This window comes from Ahaetulla prasina, chromosome 4 (assembly GCF_028640845.1).
Source record: "Ahaetulla prasina isolate Xishuangbanna chromosome 4, ASM2864084v1, whole genome shotgun sequence".
Classification (NCBI taxonomy): Eukaryota; Metazoa; Chordata; class Lepidosauria; order Squamata; family Colubridae; genus Ahaetulla; species Ahaetulla prasina.
Window position 1 is genome coordinate 614,364 of NC_080542.1, and position 18,687 is coordinate 633,050.

At 54.0% G+C, this 18,687-nt stretch overlaps 2 protein-coding genes across 2 annotated transcripts; both read right to left on the reverse strand.

Annotated features, from left to right (window-relative positions):
• Positions 1–931: 931 nt before the first annotated feature.
• On the reverse strand, positions 932–5,165 carry LOC131197377 (acetylgalactosaminyl-O-glycosyl-glycoprotein beta-1,3-N-acetylglucosaminyltransferase-like). The gene is made up of 2 exons (XM_058181353.1): positions 4,657–5,165; positions 932–1,697 (listed from the first exon to the last, which is right to left on the reverse strand). Exons 1-2 carry the CDS (start codon positions 5,147–5,149, stop codon positions 1,240–1,242), a joined length of 951 nt encoding a protein of 316 aa, XP_058037336.1. The 5' UTR covers positions 5,150–5,165; the 3' UTR covers positions 932–1,239.
• A 2,869-nt stretch (positions 5,166–8,034) lies between these two features.
• Positions 8,035–13,216, reverse strand: LOC131197376 (N-acetyllactosaminide beta-1,3-N-acetylglucosaminyltransferase 3-like). Its single transcript, XM_058181352.1, has 2 exons — positions 11,710–13,216; positions 8,035–8,821 (listed from the first exon to the last, which is right to left on the reverse strand). Exons 1-2 carry the CDS (start codon positions 12,287–12,289, stop codon positions 8,364–8,366), a joined length of 1,038 nt encoding a protein of 345 aa, XP_058037335.1. The 5' UTR covers positions 12,290–13,216; the 3' UTR covers positions 8,035–8,363.
• Positions 13,217–18,687: the final 5,471 nt, after the last annotated feature.

Genomic DNA, 18,687 nt, shown 5'->3' on the forward strand with positions numbered 1-18,687 from the left:
CAAAGCTCTCACAGGAAGGAGGGTGCAAAGCCCAGGCCCTGGAAGTCCTGATGTGCCCATGGCAGCCAGGGCAGGGGCCGCAGGGGTTGGCCAAAATACCCCCCCCCCGCTGCCTCCATTGCAGAGAGCTGAGCTGCCCTACCCACCTTCCTCCTTGCCAAGGAGGGCACCTCCCTCACCTGGAGCCAGGGCAGTTCCCAGCTCTAAAAATGGCAGCCGGATCCACTTCGGGGTCTCTTCCCAAAGGAGAAACCCCGATTGCGAGGTCAGAGAAAGGAAGAAAGCGGGGAGTGTCCAGCACAGCCCCAAAATGTATTTGTCAGGAAGGTCTGGCTTCTTTGCTTCCCCGGCATCCTGCCCTAAAACGCAGGGAAGGGGGGAGGAATTAGGGGAGGAAAAGTGAGAAGGCAAACGGCTGAGAGGGGACCAAGGACCCAAGGACGCCTGGCCTGGGAACAGAATGTAAAAGTCCATCCACAGGCACCAAGCATCCAAGCAGCTCCCAAAACATAAAAAGAGCCTCCTATTGGACACTGATGGACTGATCGGGGGGGGGGGGGAGAGGGGGGCAGGGAACGTTGAAAAAGTGTAAACTTTGCACGTGAATACTCAGATTTAGCTTTATTTATCAGATTAAGAAATATCAGATTGCCTTTGAATAATTAGAAAGTTATTTTATTTAATGGGGAGGGGGTTGGGAGATGAAAAGCTTTGGATGAGGTTAATTCGATTGGAAGGGAAAATTTTATTCTATGTTTGGTTTATGTATAACAATACCTTGTGATTGACCCGGGAAGCCGGGGGTGGGGGGAAGGGAGGGGGGAAGGGGGTTTTCTGGGAGGGAGGGGGGAAAAAGGGGGGGGAAATGTCTTTGTTTTTTTAAAACTTTTTCAATAAAAAAAAAAAAGATTTAGCTTTATTTTTGCTGCAAACGACTTTAGTAAAAAAAACTCTTAACACTTCAATCAAACGGAGTCAAGGGTCTTTCTTTCCTAAAAGTCTAAGTTGGGGCAAGTCTGACAGTATTGCTAATTTTTATGTCCGTTGTGTTTTCTAATCCCTGGGGGTGGGTGGGATGAGGCAGTCTTGGGGCCACTTCTGTCCTGTTCATGTGGCAGTGACCCAGAGCCACGCCGGAATTGGACCAGCCTTCTGGTCAAGGTGCTTCTCAGGCCCAGAGGCTATCGAGAATCGGTTCCATCCCCCAGTCGGGTGGGAGGCCTGGTCTGTCTGCAGGCATTAAGACGAGATCCAGAAGTCCTTTGGGGGGCTCTCCAGCTGCTTCCAGACTTCCTCGATCCTCTCCATGCTGACCCCGTGGATGGAAATGGAGTCCTGGTAGGCCGAGAGCTCATCCTTGGGGATGCCCCAGACGCGGAAGGCCTCATCATGCCGGTGGGGGATCTTGGCCGCCAGCGCCAGGAAGGCCAGGTAGACATCGTCCAGCGGGAAGACGGGCAGCTCCAGGGAGGCTCGGTAGAGGGCAGCCAGCCCCAGATGCGACATGATGAACCCCCCTCCGGAAGCAAAGTTAGGGTAGTGGTCCAGGGGGTAGAGGTCCCGCGAGACAGCATACTTGCCCGTCCTCATGACCACTGAGTGGACCTGGATGTTGCCATGGATGAAGTGGGAGGCGTTGGGCGTCCGGCGGAGGTAATCGGTCAGCACCGTGGGGTTCACAAAGAGGTCATCGTCCCCTGAAAAGCAACGTGGCATTTACTTCAGTGGAGCGTGGCAGATCGTCCCTGCATTGGTCCTTGTGGTTCAGCTAAACTGTTGTGACTCCGGCCCTCGAGCCTGTTCCCATGGAGGAGAGTGACTCGGAAAGTGAGGGAGAGGAGCCAGCAAGGCCTCTCTCGCCAGGACCTTCCTCGCTGGCACTGCCCCAATTTCCAGCTGCAGTCCAGGAGGAGGAACTGACAAGGCGTCCCTCTCCCGCACCCTCCTCCTCCCTGGCAACGACTCAAGTCCCAGCTGCTGCTGATCAATCCTGGATTGATCCGAGGCAGCGACAAAGAGATAAGTGTGCGCAGCAGAGGAAAAGGTGTGGCAGGCTCAGAGATTGCTGAGTCACTGAACCACACCCTACAGCAGTGGTTCCCAACCAGTGTGCCGCGGCACTAAGGGGTGCCGTGAGATCTTTTGAGGGTGCCGGGAACTTTTGAGCTACGGAGATTTTAAATATCTATTTCCTTATAAGGGTGCCGGGAACTTTTGAAAGGCTTTCCAAGGGTGCCTCAAACAAGAAAAGGTTGTGCCTCAAACAAGAAAAGGTTGGGAACCACTGCCCTACAGGGTATAAAAGTGGGTGGAGCTGCCATGTGGCCCTTGTGACGGACAAAAACGCTACCAAGGGTGCACTGCAGCTCGGTCGTTGGAGGTTTAAAGGACTTTGTCAGTGAGTTTTGGCAACGAGATAACGGACTCAGAACGTGGCAGGCCTTTGCATGATCACTGCCAAGTATTTCCTCAACTGAAGAAAATCAGCAAATCTGTAGCAAATAAAAAGACTGGGAGACGCGCGTCTTTGAGTTTGCTCTGTGAAGTGGGGATGGGGACAGAACATCAACCTTTGGTGGTCCCCCTCCCCCCTTCCCAAAGGAATAGCATCAAGATGGAGCTTTTGGACGTTGGAACCGAAACCGGCCGGGTGGGGGGGTCAGAAGGTCAAGATGGGAGCCTGTCCCCCCCAAAGCTCTTGCAGATTAAAAAGGGCGGGGCTTAATCCATCAGGTGCATCTGACAAAAGCCCAAAGTGTGATGGAGACCTTAAAGCTTAGATTGCAGAGGGAACGGAGGAGATTAGGAAAGTGTTAGAAGACTCTGGAAAGAGTGCAAACAAAAGCAACACAGATGATTTAGGAGGCTGAAACATACAAGGAACGGTTGCAGGAATTGGGTGTGTCTAGTTTAATGAAAAGAAGGACCGGGGGTGACATGATAGCAGTCAGAATAACAGAATAACAGTTGGAAGGAACCTTAGGTGTGGCCCTACTAGGATTCACGTGACTTTGATTCTCCGTCTCTGTTTATACAACCAAGGATTGCATTGGCTCGTTTGGCTGCCGCCGCACACGGCTGGCTGGTGTTTAAGTGACCGTCCACGAGGACTCCAAGGTCCCTCTCCCAGCGACTGTTTCAGAGCCAGGTTCCACCTAATCTCTCCTTCTCCCTTTGCTTTCTGTCTGCCCAGGTGTAAAGCTTTGCTTTCATGAAAACCTTCTCTCCATAAGTGATCGTAATGTCACACGTTCCTTCGACCGAACGTATTTCTCTTCTAATGTAGCAAGCTCATTATTTGGTGTTATCTTAGTTCCTTCTCCCTTTTAATACAAATCAGTTTAAATGTAAATAGTGGAAAGATAAGAGGCAGAGCAGCCCTGGCTAAGGAAGAACAAAGGGCAAACCCCCCAGAGTTGGAGTTTCGGGCCCTTCAGTCGCCCGGCGGCCCCCTTCCCTGGCTAAGGGGCTATTTTCCCCTTCCCTCTCGGTTTGGGGGGAGCCCCATTGGCCCCTCCTGTGGCCCGACAGCTTCTTTCCTCCTGGCAAAGGATTGAAAGCCTTGGGAACTCCCGCCTTTCTCCTGCCTTGGGCAGGGGGTCGGAATAGAAGAACAGCCGGAAGGGACCTTGGGGTCATCTAGTCCAACCCCCTGCTCAGGCAGGAGACCTTATACCTGTCCAATCTCATCTTGAAAATCTCCAAGGTTGGAGCACCCCCAACTTCTGGTGGCAAGTGGTTCCACTGGTTAATTGCTTTGTAACTTATCAGGAAATTTCTCCTTTGTTCTAGCTTGGATTCTTGCCGTGCCTTCAAGTGAAGGCAGAAGACCTCCAAGATCCCTTCCAGCCCTAGGACTCTCCCCCCTGCTCCTGGCACGTGATGGCACGGTGGGCCTGGTAAGCCCCTTTTTTTCTCTCCCCAGGCTCCAGAGCCTTTCTAGGAGCTTGGGGAGGGTGAAAATGGCCTCGCCGCCCCAAGAGGCCCTCCAGAGACCAGAAACGGCCCATTTGCCAACTTCCGGTGGGCCCAGAAGTCCTGAAAATTAGTTGGCCGGTGTGTGAATGCATGCCAGGGCTGAGCTCACGTGCCCACAACAACAACAACAGAGTTGGAAGAGACTTTGGAGGTCTTCTAGTCCAACCCCCTGCCCGGGCAGGAAACCCTACACCATCTCAGACAAATGGTTATCCAACATTTTCTTAAAAATTTCCCGTATTGGAGCATTCACAATTTCTGCAGGCAAGTTGTTCCACTGATTAATTGTTCTAACTGTCAGGAAATTTCTCCTTAGTTCTAAGTTGCTTCTCTCCTTGATTAGTTTCCACCCATTGCTTCTTGTTCTACCCTCAGGTGCTTTGGAGAATAGCTTGACTCCCTCTTCTTTGGGGCAGCTCCTGAGATATTGGAACACTGCTACCATGTCTCCCCTAGTCCTTCTTTTCATTAAACTAGACATACCCAGTTCCTGCAACCATTCTTCATATGTTTTAGCCTCCAGTCCCCTAATCATCTTTGTTGCTCTTCTCTGCACTTTTTCTAGAGTCTCAGCATCTTTTTTACATCGTGGCAACCAAAACTGGATGCAATATTGGTGTTGGAATATCAGCTTCCAGATGAACAGAGCCCTAGTTGGGTGGCACTTTGTCGACCTACCTTTGAAGACGAAGGCTGCCCGCTGGCACTGCCCGTGCACCCACTGGAGGAAGCAGCGCTCCTTGAGGGACAGGTTGTAATGGGACTCCGTGAAACCCCACATCAGGATGTCACCAAACACGCGGCTCTCCTGCGCCACCGATTCCAGCTGCTTCTGGTTGGATGCGGCCCCCAGGAGGAAAAGGGGCTGCAGCCAGAAGCCCCCCATCTCCGCTGTCTGGGCCCAGGTGCGTCGCAGGGTGGCCCTCCTGCCATCAGAACCCGGGTGGGATTTGATGGCCAGGAGCAGCAAGGGCGCCCGGAAGGGTCCCTGGCACAAGTCGTCCTGGGCTATCACCTCCTGGCAGCGGTAGAGCTGCAGGTGAGGGAAGAGGGCTTCATAGACGCTCCGGTTGAAGTACAAGGTGATGGGCTCAGCCATTGCTTGAAGAAGAAGCCGCTTCCTCAGGGCGGACGTGATCAAGAAGAGGACAGCTGCCAGCCCCAAGCTCATCTTCCAGGGGGAGACATGGCTGAGCCTAGGAAACAAGGCAGAATTAAGCCAAGTCAATTAACGTAAATGGTGTTGAACCCTGTCCTGACAGGCCTGGGCAAAGGAGCCAGAAATTGTTCTGCCACCCACACCCAGAGGCCAGGGGCACTGTGGGCACCCCATGTTTCTGGAAACGGTGGGCGCCACAGTGCCCATCAGCGGCAGCGATGGCAGCTGGGAAGGCCAAGCGACACACACACACAAACACACTCCAGGCCCTGCCGAATCCCTCAACTCTCTCCAAATGCTGTAACGGAGCTCAAATCTTAAAACCATATTTACACATTAAGAGTGTTTAAATAGAGACGGTTTCCTTTTGAAAACGATAAATGATAAACGTTCATAATGGTTCATGACTTCAAGACATGGCGGCTCCTGCGCAAACTAGGATCAAGCTGACATTTCCAATTATATGCCGAGCAATGGTTAAAAATGTGAGTCTTTCTTATTTTTTCTCATTTCGTAGCCTGCCTCCCCCCTCCCCAGCAAAGAAAATCTGGGGGGTGGGCTACAGCAATGTCTACAGAGAGGTGAAAAAAACAGAGACGGACAATAACACTCAAAAATAGAAAACCCGAAAGGCTACACTCAGGTGCGATTCAATCGTGCGAACGTCAGCCTCCGTTGCCAAATTTAATCAAGGGCCCTTGCAAAACCCCAAGCTGGAGGAATTGTTACTTTAGATAGGAGTGGGACAATTGTTCCAGACAATTGAGAGTACAAGAACACAAACAATTGTGTCTTTTGTAATAAGGATCACTGATCGATGGCTGGGCTGAAAGGAGGGCTCAGCCCCCCACCCCAATCCAGCCCCAGATATTTCTCTAAAAGAGGGTTTTTTTCCAGGCCTTTGTAACTAGAGACAAGAAGCCTTTAGAGAGGCAGATCTGTTTTGCCCTGGATGTGCGAAGAAAATTATTTTTCCATAAAAAGGAAGCTGGAATCCTCCCCACCTCCCCCCCCATTGCACCAGGCTGGGTTGGGGGGGCTGAGAGTGGGGCCCTTTGCAAGCATCCAATGGAGCTGCCCCCCCCCTTGGCTTGGGTGTTGGGGGGGAAAGAGGGGAGGGAGGCAGCTTGCAGGCCTCAGGCCTCCGGCTGGCCAGCCCTTCCCCTTCACCCCAGGGAAGCCAGCCCAACCCAAAAGTGCACCCACTTCCTGGGCAGCAGCCTCCTGAAGCACCTCCGGGGAGCCATCTTTCCCCAGAGAGCCCTCCCCCCCCCAACCAAGATGGCCGCAGGCAGAGGCTGGCTTGGCAACCAGCCTCACCAAGCAGGGAACTCCGCTGCCCATCATCCAGCACTCTGGGGTGTGGGTGAGGGGACCAGAGATGCAATGTAGCCAGGGGGCAGGGGGAGAGAAGAGCCCCTCCAGGCAGGGGTCCAATCCCACCCAGGGTGGGCTGCAAGATGAAACCCCAGCCCTCCCCCTGAGCAAGAAGCACCAGCCCCCCCACCCCCGGCTCTGCCTGGGTCACCTTGCCCCCCCTGGGCTGAGCAGTTCCAGTGCCCACCTGGGGGGCCAGACCCCCCCCCCTTGGGAGAGATCCCTGATTGAGAAGTTGCCAAGATCTTGGCAGTTCCCACCAGGTGGGCTGCCTGCATTCCTATGGGGCTGCTCTAGAAAAGGGGGCTAGGTTGCGGGGGGGGGCAGCCCTGGAGTTGGGGGGGCAGAAAGACACAGGACTGGCTCTCATTCTCATTTGACTAGCCGGAAGTAGGTGGGAAAAGCTGTGGGTGGAGGTGACGGGCACTGTCCAGACCCAGCCTGAGATCACGGATGGAATTGGCTCCTGATGGTGGGATGGGGAGGGGGGAGGGGGGGCTGGGCGTGAAGAGGAAAGACCCCCACACAGACCAGGCTGCCTCAACCTTCCAGGGCTGGGAAGGGTCCAACTCAAGGAACCTGGAATAACAGAGGCCACCAGCAATTTGGAGGGGAGGGGGCTGCTGTGAACACAGCTGCCACACCTCCCTTCTGCAAGAGGGTCCCTCTGGAGTGGGGCAGCCCCCATCCACTCACCCAGACTCTATGGACAGAAGCTGCTTCCAGCCCACCCACCCCACCCCCACTCCATCAGGATTCCGGCCTCTCGTGGACCCGGAGGCTCTCTTAGCTGTGAGAGGTGAGCGGAGGCAGAGGGGTCTGCCCCATTCCCCACCCCCAGCAGACCCTTCCCCCTCCCTCCCAAATGGCATCTCCTGCGGATGGGGGCGCTTTCCCACCTCCCCCTTCCAAAGCTCTCACAGGAAGGAGGGTGCAAAGCCCAGGCCCTGGAAGTCCTGATGTGCCCATGGCAGCCAGGGCAGGGGCCGCAGGGGTTGGCCAAAATACCCCCCCCCCGCTGCCTCCATTGCAGAGAGCTGAGCTGCCCTACCCACCTTCCTCCTTGCCAAGGAGGGCACCTCCCTCACCTGGAGCCGGGGCAGTTCCCAGCTCTAAAAATGGCAGCCGGATCCACTTCGGGGTCTCTTCCCAAAGCAGAAACCCCGATTGCGAGGTCAGAGAAAGGAAGAAAGCGGGGAGTGTCCAGCACAGCCCCAAAATTTATTTGTCAGGAAGGTCTGGCTTCTTTGCTTCCCCGGCATCCTGCCCTAAAACGCAGGGAAGGGGGGAGGAATTAGGGGAGGAAAAATGAGAAGGCAAACGGCTGAGAGGGGACCAAGGACCCAAGGACGCCTGGCCTGGAAACAGAATGCAAAAGTCCATCCACAGGCACCAAGCATCCAAGCAGCTCCCAAAACATAAAAAGAGCCTCCTATTGGACACTGATGGACTGATCGGGGGGGGGGAGAGGGGGGCAGGGAACGTTGAAAAAGTATAACCTTTGCACGTGAATACTCAGATTTAGCTTTATTTTTGCTGCAAACGACTTTAGTAAAAAAACTCTTAACACTTCAATCAAACGGAGTCAAGGGTCTTTCTTTCCTAAAAGTCTAAGTTGGGGCAAGTCTGACAGTATTGCTAGTTTTTATGTCTGTTGTGTTTTCTAATCCCTGGGGGTGGGTGGGAGGAGGCAGTCTTGGGGCCACTTCTGTCCTGTTCATGTGGCAGTGACCCAGAGCCATGCCGGAATTGGACCAGCCTTCTGGTCAAGGTGCTTCTCAGGCCCAGAGCATACCGAGAATCGGTTCCATCCCCCAGTCGGGTGGGAGGCCTGGTCTGTCTGCAGGCATTAAGACCAGATCCAGAAGTCCTTTCGGAGGCTCTCCAGCTGCTTCCAGACTTCCTCGATCCTCTCCATGCTGACCCCGTGGATGGAAATGGAGTCCTGGTAGGCCGAGAGCTCATCCTTGGGGATGCCCCAGACGCGGAAGGCCTCATCATGCCGGTGGGGGATCTTGGCCGCCAGCGCCAGGAAGGCCAGGTAGACATCGTCCAGCGGGAAGACGGGCAGCTCCAGGGAGGCTCGGTAGAGGGCAGCCAGCCCCAGATGCGACATGATGAACCCCCCTCCGGAAGCAAAGTTAGGGTAGTGGTCCAGGGGGTAGAGGTCCCGCGAGACAGCATACTTGCCCGTCCTCATGACCACCGAGTGGACCTGGATGTTGCCATGGATGAAGTGGGAGGCGTTGGGCGTCCGGCGGAGGTAATCGGTCAGCACTTTGGGGTTCACAAAGAGGTCATCGTCTCCTGAAAAGCAACGTGGCATTTACTTCAGTGGAGCGTGGCAGATCGTCCCTGCATTGGTCCTTGTGGTTCAGCTAAACTGTTGTGACTCCGGCCCTCGAGCCTGTTCCCATGGAGGAGAGTGACTCGGAAAGTGAGGGAGAGGAGCCAGCAAGGCCTCTCTCGCCAGGACCTTCCTCGCTGGCACTGCCCCAATTTCCAGCTGCAGTCCAGGAGGAGGAACTGACAAGGCGTCCCTCTCCCGCACCCTCCAAATCTCTCCTTCTCCCTTTGCTTTCTGTCTGCCCAGGTGTAAAGCTTTGCTTTCATGAAAACCTTCTCTCCATAAGTGATCGTAATGTCACACGTTCCTTCGACCGAACGTATTTCTCTTCTAATGTAGCAACCTCATTATTTGGTGTTATCTTAGTTCCTTCTCCCTTTTAATACAAATCGGTTTAAATGTAAATAGTGGAAAGATAAGAGGCAGAGCAGCCCTGGCTAAGGAAGAACAAAGGGCAAACCCCCCAGAGTTGGCGTTTCGGGCCCTTCAGGCGCCCGGCGGCCCCCTTCCCTGGCTAAGGGGCCATTTTCCCCTTCCCTCTCGGTTTGGGGGGAGCCCCATTGGCCCCTCCTGTGGCCCGACAGCTTCTTTCCTCCTGGCAAAGGATTGAAAGCCTTGGGAACTCCCGCCTTTCTCCTGCCTTGGGCAGGGGGTCGGGATAGAAGAACAGCTGGAAGGGACCTTGGGGTCATCTAGTCCAACCCCCTGCTCAGGCAGGAGACCTTATACCTGTCCAATCCCATCTTGAAAATCTCCAAGGTTGGAGCACCCCCAACTTCTGGTGGCAAGTGGTTCCACTGGTTAATTGCTTTGTAACTTATCAGGAAATTTCTCCTTTGTTCTAGCTTGGATTCTTGTCGTACTTTCAAGTGAAGGCAGAAGACCTCCAAGGTCCCTTCCAGCTCTAGGACTCTATGATTCTGATTTCTTAGCACTTCTCGGGGCTGAGAACGGCCCCTTCTTGATGGGGTTCCACGTGTGGCATCTCCTGGTCCACCAGTTCCGCCCAGGGCTCTGCCTTAGCTCCACAGTCCACGCCTAAGATGACCGGCCACCCATATTACAGGTAGTCCTCAACTTATGGCCAAACTGAGCCCAACGTTTTTGTTGCTAAGCAGGACAATTGAATTTTGCCTTATTTATCAGCTTTTTTGACATAGTTGTTAAGTGAATCACCACGTTTGTTAAGTGAATCTGGCCACCCACATTGACTTTGCTCAGCAGGAGGCAAAAGGGGGGGGGTCACGTGACCCCGGGTACAGTGCGACCGTCACAAGCATGAACCAGGTGCCGAGTGTCTGAATTTTGATCAGGTCATAAGTCACTTTTTCAGTGCTGTGGTTAAGTTTGAACGGCCACTAAACGAAAACCTGTAAGGAAACCACACCCCCACAAGGGAACCTCCCGAGAGACGGGCGAGAGGCATGGAGCCACTTTTCTCCTGAGGCTTTTGAGGTGAGAGCTTCCTGGGCGGGGGAGGAGGGGCACGGAGGGGCTGGGCTGCTGCCGGGTGGAGGAAATGAAGGGGCAAAGAGAGGTTGGTCACACCGGAGCAGCTCCATGCAAGACGCTTGCAAGCTCCAGTTACCCACGGCGGCATCACTGGGTGCGCCTGCAAAGGGAGCTGCCATCCCTCCGAAATGGCTTAGGGCAGTGATGGCAGAGTGCCCAAACTGGAAGGCATGCATGAAACCTGACAACCAGCTGGCTGGCGCACATGTGCGTGTCAGAAACCCAACAACCAGCTGTCTGAGCTGGGGCAACGGCATGCGTGCCCACAGAGAGGGCTCTGCGTGCCACCTCCGGAACGTGTGCCATAGGTTCGCCATCATGGGTAGAGGGTCTCCTGCTTGGATGGGGGGTTGGACTAGATGACCTACAAACTCCCTTCCAACTCTGTTAATCTGTTAGAATAATATTCTCCAAAGCACCAGAACGGAAGACAAGAAACAACAGGAGAAGAAGCTAATGAAGGAGAGAAGCAACCTGGAACTGAGAAAGTTCCTAACAGTGAAGACAATTAGCCAGTGGAACAGCTTGCCACCAGAGGTTGTGGGTGCTCCATCCCAGGAGGTTTAAGAAGAGACTGGCTACCTGTCTGAAATGGTGTAAGGTCTCCTGCTTGAGTAGATTGGTGTAGGTGCTTAGCAAGCTGAGAAACCTACCTTCTCTATCACCATCTGTCCCTACGTAGATCTTCTTCACAACGAACTCTCCTGGAATAGGGTCTCCTGCTCAAACAGGGGGCTGGACTAGAAGACCTCTGAGGTCCCTTCCAAGTTTGAGATGACAAAATGCTGAAGGAGAATCTCCCTTCCGAAGGGCAGCCTTAGTAAACTCTTTCTTACCTTCAGATTTGCTCCCTAGCACTGGAGGTGGGGGTTTCATTCCCTCCTTCACCTGTATTGCATTTGAACTAAATTCACCTCCAACCTGTTTGCTCATCGGAAATGAATTGTCTTCCAAGGAAAAGAGATCCAGTTAAACTCTTGCTGGGTTCAGGCAACCAATTAGCCTCTAGGACAGTGGTGGCTAACCTTTTTGCCATTGCGTGCCAGGAGAGGGGGGGAGGGGGGGTCGCGTCACACCCACAATTCTATGCGCCCCATCCCCACACCCTTGACCCCCCCTTGCCCCCTGCTCCTGGCACATGATGGCACGGTGGGCCTGGTAAGCCCCTTTTTTTCTCTCCCCAGGCTCCAGAGCTTGGGGGGGGGTGAAAATGGCCTCGCCCCCTCCGAGGCCCTCCAGAGACCAGAAACGGCCCATTTGCCAACTTCCGGTGGGCCCAGAAGTCCTGAAAATTAGTTGGCCGGCGCCCCAGTTGGGTGGCACTTTGTCGACCTACCTTTGAAGACGAAGGCTGCCCGCTGGCAGTGCCCGTGCACCCACTGGAGGAAGCAGCGCTCCTTGAGGGACAGGTTGTGATGGGACTCCATGAAATCCCACATCAGGATGTCGCCAAACATGCGGCTCTCCTGCGCCACCAACTCCAGCTGCTTCTGGTTGGATGCGGCCCCCAGGAGGAAAAGGGGCTGCAGCCAGAAGCCCCCCATCTCCGCTGTCTGGGCCCAGGTGCGTCGCAGGGTGGCCCTCCTGCCACCAGAAGCCGGGTGGGATTTGATGGCCAGGAGCAGCAGGGGCGCCCGGGAGGGTCTCTGGCACAAGTTGTTCCGGGCTATCACCTCCTGGCAGCGGTAGAGCTGCAGGTGAGGGAAGAGGGCTTCGTAGACGCTCCGGTTGAAGTAGAAGGTGAAGGTGCTGTCGGTCAGGGTGATGGTCTGTCTGTCGGTGGGGGCAGGGCTGGGGGCCAGCTGCTCCCTGTGCCAGCTCAGGAATAGGATGAGGGAGGTCAGTATCCCCAGTGTCAGCCCCCAAAGCTGGCAGGCTCTGCGCCTGGTGACCTGGGGGAGCGTGGAGGGAGCCATGGGCAAAGAGGAACCTGTGCGAAGCAAAGAGGAAAGACCCAGAGCCCCCACTGGGCTTGCAAGGTTAGGGGGCTCCCTCCCTCCCTCCCTGGTTTGTCTTCTCTTTCCGTTCTTCCGAAGCCCCTGTGCTTCCCCTGGCTGGGACCTCCTCCTCCTCCTCCTCCTCCCGGCTTTCTCGCGGCTTCTGTGCCCCGCTGCCGTGGGGCAGACTGAGCGCCTCCTTCGCCTTCCTCCGACCCCTCCCGAGGAGGAAGCTGGGAGCTGCTCTACTTTGATCAACCGGCTCCAGCTTTCCTCTCCCTTCCCAGCGCCTGGCTGCCCTCCAGAAAGGAAGGCCGGCTGGGGTCTGACTCTGGGCGCCCCGAGAAGCCGCCCGCCTCGCAGGCAGAGGCTCCGGCGCTCGTCGGGAAGTCAGACGGCGCCTTTCTCCCACCGAGCAACTCCCGCAGGAAGGGCGGCTGCAAAGCTCAGGCTCGCTGAGGAGCGGGAGCCCCTATCAAAGCCCAGCCTGCCCGCCCGCCCTGCCGGTGGCTCACCCGGGGAAGTGCCGGCCGTTTGGGGGCAGCGCCGGGGGGATGGTCGGAGGAGGAGGAAATGAAAGGAAGATGGAGAGGAGGAGAAGGAGGTGAAGGAGGAAGATGGAGAGAAGAAGGAGAAAGTGGAAGAAGAGACGAAGAAGGAAAACGGAGAGGAGGTGAAGAAAGGAAGATGAAGAGGAGGAGAATCTGGGCACCTAGGCACCCGGTCGCTCTCAGGGCCGCTTCCCGCAATGGGGCAGCCTGCTTGGCTGGCCGAGGCCTCGAGGAGGAGGAGGAGGAGGAGGGAGAGCCGGGTGCTCCACCACTCCAACCTGAAGATGGACGGACCCCCTCCCAGAATAGCCAGCCAGCCACGCCTGCAGTCCACCCCACCCACCCGGTTCAAGTGCCCAGCCTATCGCCTGCCTTCCCTCAAGGCGTGTCCCCAGCAGGAGCTCCGGTGTTTCAACATCTCCAACGCCTTCCAGGTCACACAAAGCTCTTTCGTTCTGTTCTGGCCACTTGTGGATCGCAGCTTCCAAAGGGAGCCTTGTGGATCGCAGCCAATGGCCTTACTTCGGGGGGGGGGGGAGAGCTTCAGAGACCCCATCCAATGCGCTCCAACTCTGGAAGTTTTTAAGAAAAGGTGGGATAACCATTTGTCTGAAGGGTTTCCTGCCTAAGCAGAGGGTTGGACTAGAAGACCTCCGAGGTCCCTTCCAACTCTGCTTTCTATTCTATCTCCATCAAAATCTTCCATCCCACCTGACCACGGAGACCCCCGATTCAGTCCCCCAGCCTTGGGGAACCCTTGTGGGACAGGCCCTTAGCCCCAGAGGCTCAGGAAGGCCAGGGGAGCCCAGTTGCTTCAATGAAGGAGAATCTTCATAGCTCAGGTCAGGGCTGAAATGAGGGCTCCTTGGGCCTCTCTGACGGTTCAAGAGTCAACTAGGGGAGATCATCACTGCTGGAAAATGTTAATGCTACCACTGATAATGTTACCTAGCTGGGTCATGAGACGTCTGCAAGAAACCAGCCAGCTCAGAGAGCCCCAAGGACCCCACAGACCTTCTCCCCAAAACCCCATTCCCTCCCAGCACTGATGATGTTATCTAGTTGGGTCATGAGACGTTTGCAAGAAAACCACCCAGCTCAGAGAGCCCCAAGGACCCCACAATCTTCCCTCCCTCCCAGCACTGATGATGTTATCTAGTTGGGTCATGAGACGTTTGCAAGAAAACCACCCAGCTCAGAGAGCCCCAAGGACCCCACAATCTTCTCCTTTTCCTCCACTCTGCAAGCCCCCCCTCCTTTCTAACACTGATGATGCTACCTATCTGGGTCATGAAACGTCTACCAGGAAATCACCCAGTTTAGAGACCACCAAGGACCCTCCAAGCCTTTTCTTCCTCTTCCCCTCCTTGTACTGAAGAAGTTACATAGTTGGGTTATGAAATGTCTCCAAGACAACCAACCAAGCTCAGAGGACTAAGCTCAGTAAGGACCTCCAGTCTTTTTCTCCCTCCTCCCTTCTAGTACTGATGATGTTACCTAGTTGGGTCATGAGACGTCTGCAGGAAAACCCTACCCTACAGGGAGCCCTGCCAGTTCCTTCCAACTGAGATATCGGGTTCAAAGGGGGCAGCTTTTGTGAGCTGCTGCAGCTGCCTTGTCACTTGCAGGGTGCTGAGGTGGGATTTAAATGGGGAGGGGGAGAGGAAAGGGAAGATGAGTCATTGAGTCAGCTTATCAGTAACATGCCAATTAGCTGTAGCTTAAACTGCCCCCCCTCTTGTTTGTTCGGGCCTTTTGTGATTGCCTGAGACTTTTTTTTTTTTTTTTGAATTTATATCCCGCCCTTCTCCGAAGACTCAGGGCGGCTTACACTGTGTTAAGCGATAAGGAATTGATGGGAGAGTCTATAGCATGGATGCAATGATAAGGATGCAGTTAAGCAATAAGGAATTGATGGGAGAGCCAAGTCTTTTCCCTCCATCTCTGACGTCTGAGCAGAGCATCCTGGAAGGTTTAAACTCCCGTATGACTTCACCTGGGTGCTGAGTCCGCACTGTGCAAACAATCATGCCCGTTACAAAATCAGAGATTGCTGGACGGAAGCTGGAGGGACACCTGACCTTTCGAAATCCCCAGGAGGGCAGCTGGGTCTGCAGAGCCCTCGAGAGGAATTCCCCGCCACTGGAAGGAGCTCATGACGCCTGGCAGAGGGGCCGGGATGCCCCTTCCCCCCCCCCCACATCCTTCCTCACTGCAGAGCCTCAAGATTCACTGGCACCCTGGAGGTCTTAAGGGGAGGTTTAAGGCAGGGGTGAAATCCAGCAGGTTCCGGAGAACCGGTAGCGGAAATTTTGAGTAGTTCGGAGAACTGGCAAATACCACCTCTGGCTGGCCCCAGAGTGGGGTGGGAATGGAGATTTTGCAATATCCTTCCCCTGCCACACCCACCAAGCCACACCCACAGAACTGGCAGGGAAAATTTTTTGAATTTCACCCCTGATTTAAGGGCTCAACTCTAAAGTTGAAACTGCCATAAGAGTAGAAAATGCTGCTTCTCTGAAAATAAGACAGGGGGTTGCCATGCAGACCCCTGTGAAACCTTACTTTAGAAAGTAGAATAATAGGGCTGGAAGGGACACTGGAGGTCCTGTAGTCCAACCCCTTGCTCAAGCAGGAGATCCTATACCATTCTGGCAACTTCCTTCCTTCTTCTTTTTTCCTTGTATGCTTTTTCTTAAGCCCACCAGACCTTCCATAGAGACGAATCTTTTGCTAACCTTACAATTCCCCAGTCGTGTAGGCTTCAACCTAGACCAGGGGTCTCCAACCTTGGTCCCTTTAAGACTTGTGGACTTCAACTCCCAGAGAGCTTTACGTCCACAAGTCCTAAAGGGACCAAGGTTGGAGACCCCTGACCTAGACTATCTTCTAGAACAGAACATTTATTATTATTTATTTATTTATTTATTATTTAGATTTTTATACCGCCCTTCTCTCGAAGGACTCAGGGCGGTGTACAGCCAAATTAAAACAGTACAATATACAAATTAAAACCACAGTTAAAATAACCTATTCTATAAATGGCCGAAAATTAAAACCGTCAAATTTGACCCATAAATAAAATACCCCAGTTAAAATTATTAAAATTCGAAAAATTTAAAAAATTTAAAAAATTTAAAAAATTAAGCCAGTCCCGCTTGGATAAACAAGTACGTTTTCAATTCACGGCGAAAGGTCCGAAGGTCAGGTAATTGACGCAAACCAGGGGGAAGTTCATTCCAGAGGGTAGGTGCTCCAACAGAGAAGGCCCTTCCCCTGGGGGCCGCCAGCCGACATTGCTTGGCGGACGGCACCCTGAGAAGACCCTCTCTGTGTGAGCGTACGGGTCAGTGGGAGGCATAAGGTAACAGCAGGCGGTCCCGTAAGTACCCGGGCCCTAAGCCATGGAGCGCTTTAAAGGTGGTAACCAACACCTTGAAGCGCACCCGAAAGACCACAGGTAGCCAGTGCAGACTGCGCAGGAGCGGTGTTACCCGGGAGCAACGTGTGGCTCCCTCAATCACCCGCGCAGCTGCATTCTGGACTAACTGAAGCCTCCGAGTGCACTTCAGGGGTAGCCCCATGTAGAGAGCATTGCAATAATCCAGACGAGAAGTGACAAGAGCGTGAGTGACCGTGCATAAGGCATCCCGGTCAAGGAAGGGGCGCAACTGGCGAACCAGGCGAACCTGGTAAAAAGCTCTCCTGGAGACGGCCCCCAACTGGTCTTCAAGCGACAGCCGTCCATCCAGGAGAATGCCCAAGTTGCGCACCCTTTCTGTGGGGGCCAATGACTCGCCCCCAACAGTCAGCTACGGATGCAGCTGACTGTACCGGGGTGCCGGCATCCACAGCCACTCCGTCTTGGATGGATTGAGCCTGAGTCTGTTTCTCCCCATCCAGACCCGTACGGCCTCCAGGCACTGGGACAGCACTTCGACAGCTTCGTTGGGGTGGCCCGGGGTGGAAAAGTACAGCTGAGTATCATCAGCGTACAGCTGGTAACTCACCCCAAAGCCACTGATGACCTCACCCAACGGCTTCATATAGATGTTGAACAGGAGAGGTGAGAGAATCGACCCCTGAGGCACCCCACAAGTAAGGCGCCTCGCGGTCGATCTCTGCCCTCCTGTCAACACCGGCTGCGACCGGTCAGAGAGATAGGAGGAGAACCACCAATAAACGGTGCCTCCCACTCCCAAACTCTCCAACCGGTGCAGCAGGATACCATGGTCAATGGTATCAAAAGCTGCTGAGAGATCTAACAGGACTAGGGCAGAGGAACAACCCCTATCCCTGGCCCTCCAGAGGTCATCCACCAACGCGACCAAAGCTGTCTCCGTGCTATATCTGGACCGGGCTGGAACGGGTCCAGATAGACAGCTTCATCCAGGTACCGGGGAAGTTGCCACGCCACCACACTCTCTACAACCTTCGCCACAAAGCGAAGGTTGGAGACTGGACGATAATTACCCAAAATAGCTGGGTCCAGGGAAGGCTTCTTGAGGAGGGGTCTCACCACTGCCTCTTTCAAGGCGGCGGGGAAAACCCCTTCCAACATCTGGGAATTATCACCTATTTATGTTTAAAATCTAATTCGATCTCCCATTAACTTCCTGGGCTTGACCAACCTACCTGACTCTCAGATGAGCCAATGGGGAATTAGAAAACTGGTTTAATCTTCCAATAATGACGGCCTCCCTAAATTCACAAGTGGGCATTCACCAGCACACAACCAGCTAAACCGAAGGGAAACGGTGGCTACTCTTCTCTGCAGCAGGGATGTTGGGAGTTGGCCCAGGCCCTGGCAAAGCGGGCAGAGGGGCATCAAAGTGAGCGTTTCCCTCAGTGGCAAAATAGCGGCATCTGAACACTGGAAACTGCCAGCCAGCTCCTCACAAAACAAAAGGCAGAAGGCCCATTGACCCAAGAAAAAGCGGTTTGTGAGACGGCAGACTTCCGTAAATAAGTCAGCTGATTAATACAAATACAGGCCGTGTGTCAAATTGCGTGTGTCAAATTGCGTTAATACAAATACAGGCCGTGTGTCAAATCTCCCGATAATGCTGGGGAAGTGAAAACCCCACGCCTGTTCCTGAAATCCCTTTTTGAGAGAGGCTCCAGAAGCCAAACAGGATTGGAACTTCAAGAAAGACCGACTTCACTGAGAAGGTGGGGGGTGGGGGGGGGGGGGGGAAACCAATCACAGAAGAAAAAAATACACTTGGGTAGGAGGAGGGAATGTAGTGAGGAGGGGGGCTCCCCAGGAGGGAGGGGTCTACTCCCGAGGAGGAAGAGGCAACTCAGCCTGGATATATTAAGTGTGAGAGAAAGAAGCTGCCAAAGGCCACTGTAGATGCAGGTCAGTCTTCAGTCTGGCAAGATTCAGTCTCTAGGTGTGAAACAGTAAAGGACTCCCTGGGAACAATCAGAAGGTGTGGTTCTTGGTTGGGGCTTGACAGGTATAGCCAGCCAGGAAAACGACCAGTAGTCCTCAACTTACGGCCCCCCAACTACGCCCAACATTTCTGTGGCTAAGTGAGACAGTTGAGCTTTGCCCCATTTTACGACCCTCCTTGCTACGGTTGTTAAGTGAATCACTGCAATCATTAATAACAAGGTTATCCGTGGGCTGTCAGGTTTCTAAATGGAAAATAACTTTACAACAACATAGTCCGATTGACCTGCGGGCCCGGCACAATGTTGCAATAAGTTCACATGGTGCTGCAGTACGATTGTGCGTTTGTTAGGAGATTTTTCTCACCGGGTGAGGGATTTTTCTTTCTTTCTTACTGTCTTTCGGTGTGAGTTGTATTGGGTTGGGGG

Bases quoted from the DNA above. Each gene is read 5' to 3' on its own strand.
- LOC131197377 (XM_058181353.1), bottom strand. From the start codon at position 5,149: ATGAGCTTGGGGCTGGCAGCTGTCCTCTTCTTGATCACGTCCGCCCTG. The intron at 1,698-4,656 runs GTAGGTCGACAA...GTTGCTTTTCAG, and splicing joins GGCAGCCTTCGTCTTCAAAG to GGGACGATGACCTCTTTGTG.
- LOC131197376 (XM_058181352.1), bottom strand. From the start codon at position 12,289: ATGGCTCCCTCCACGCTCCCCCAGGTCACCAGGCGCAGAGCCTGCCAG. The intron at 8,822-11,709 runs GTAGGTCGACAA...GTTGCTTTTCAG, and splicing joins GGCAGCCTTCGTCTTCAAAG to GAGACGATGACCTCTTTGTG.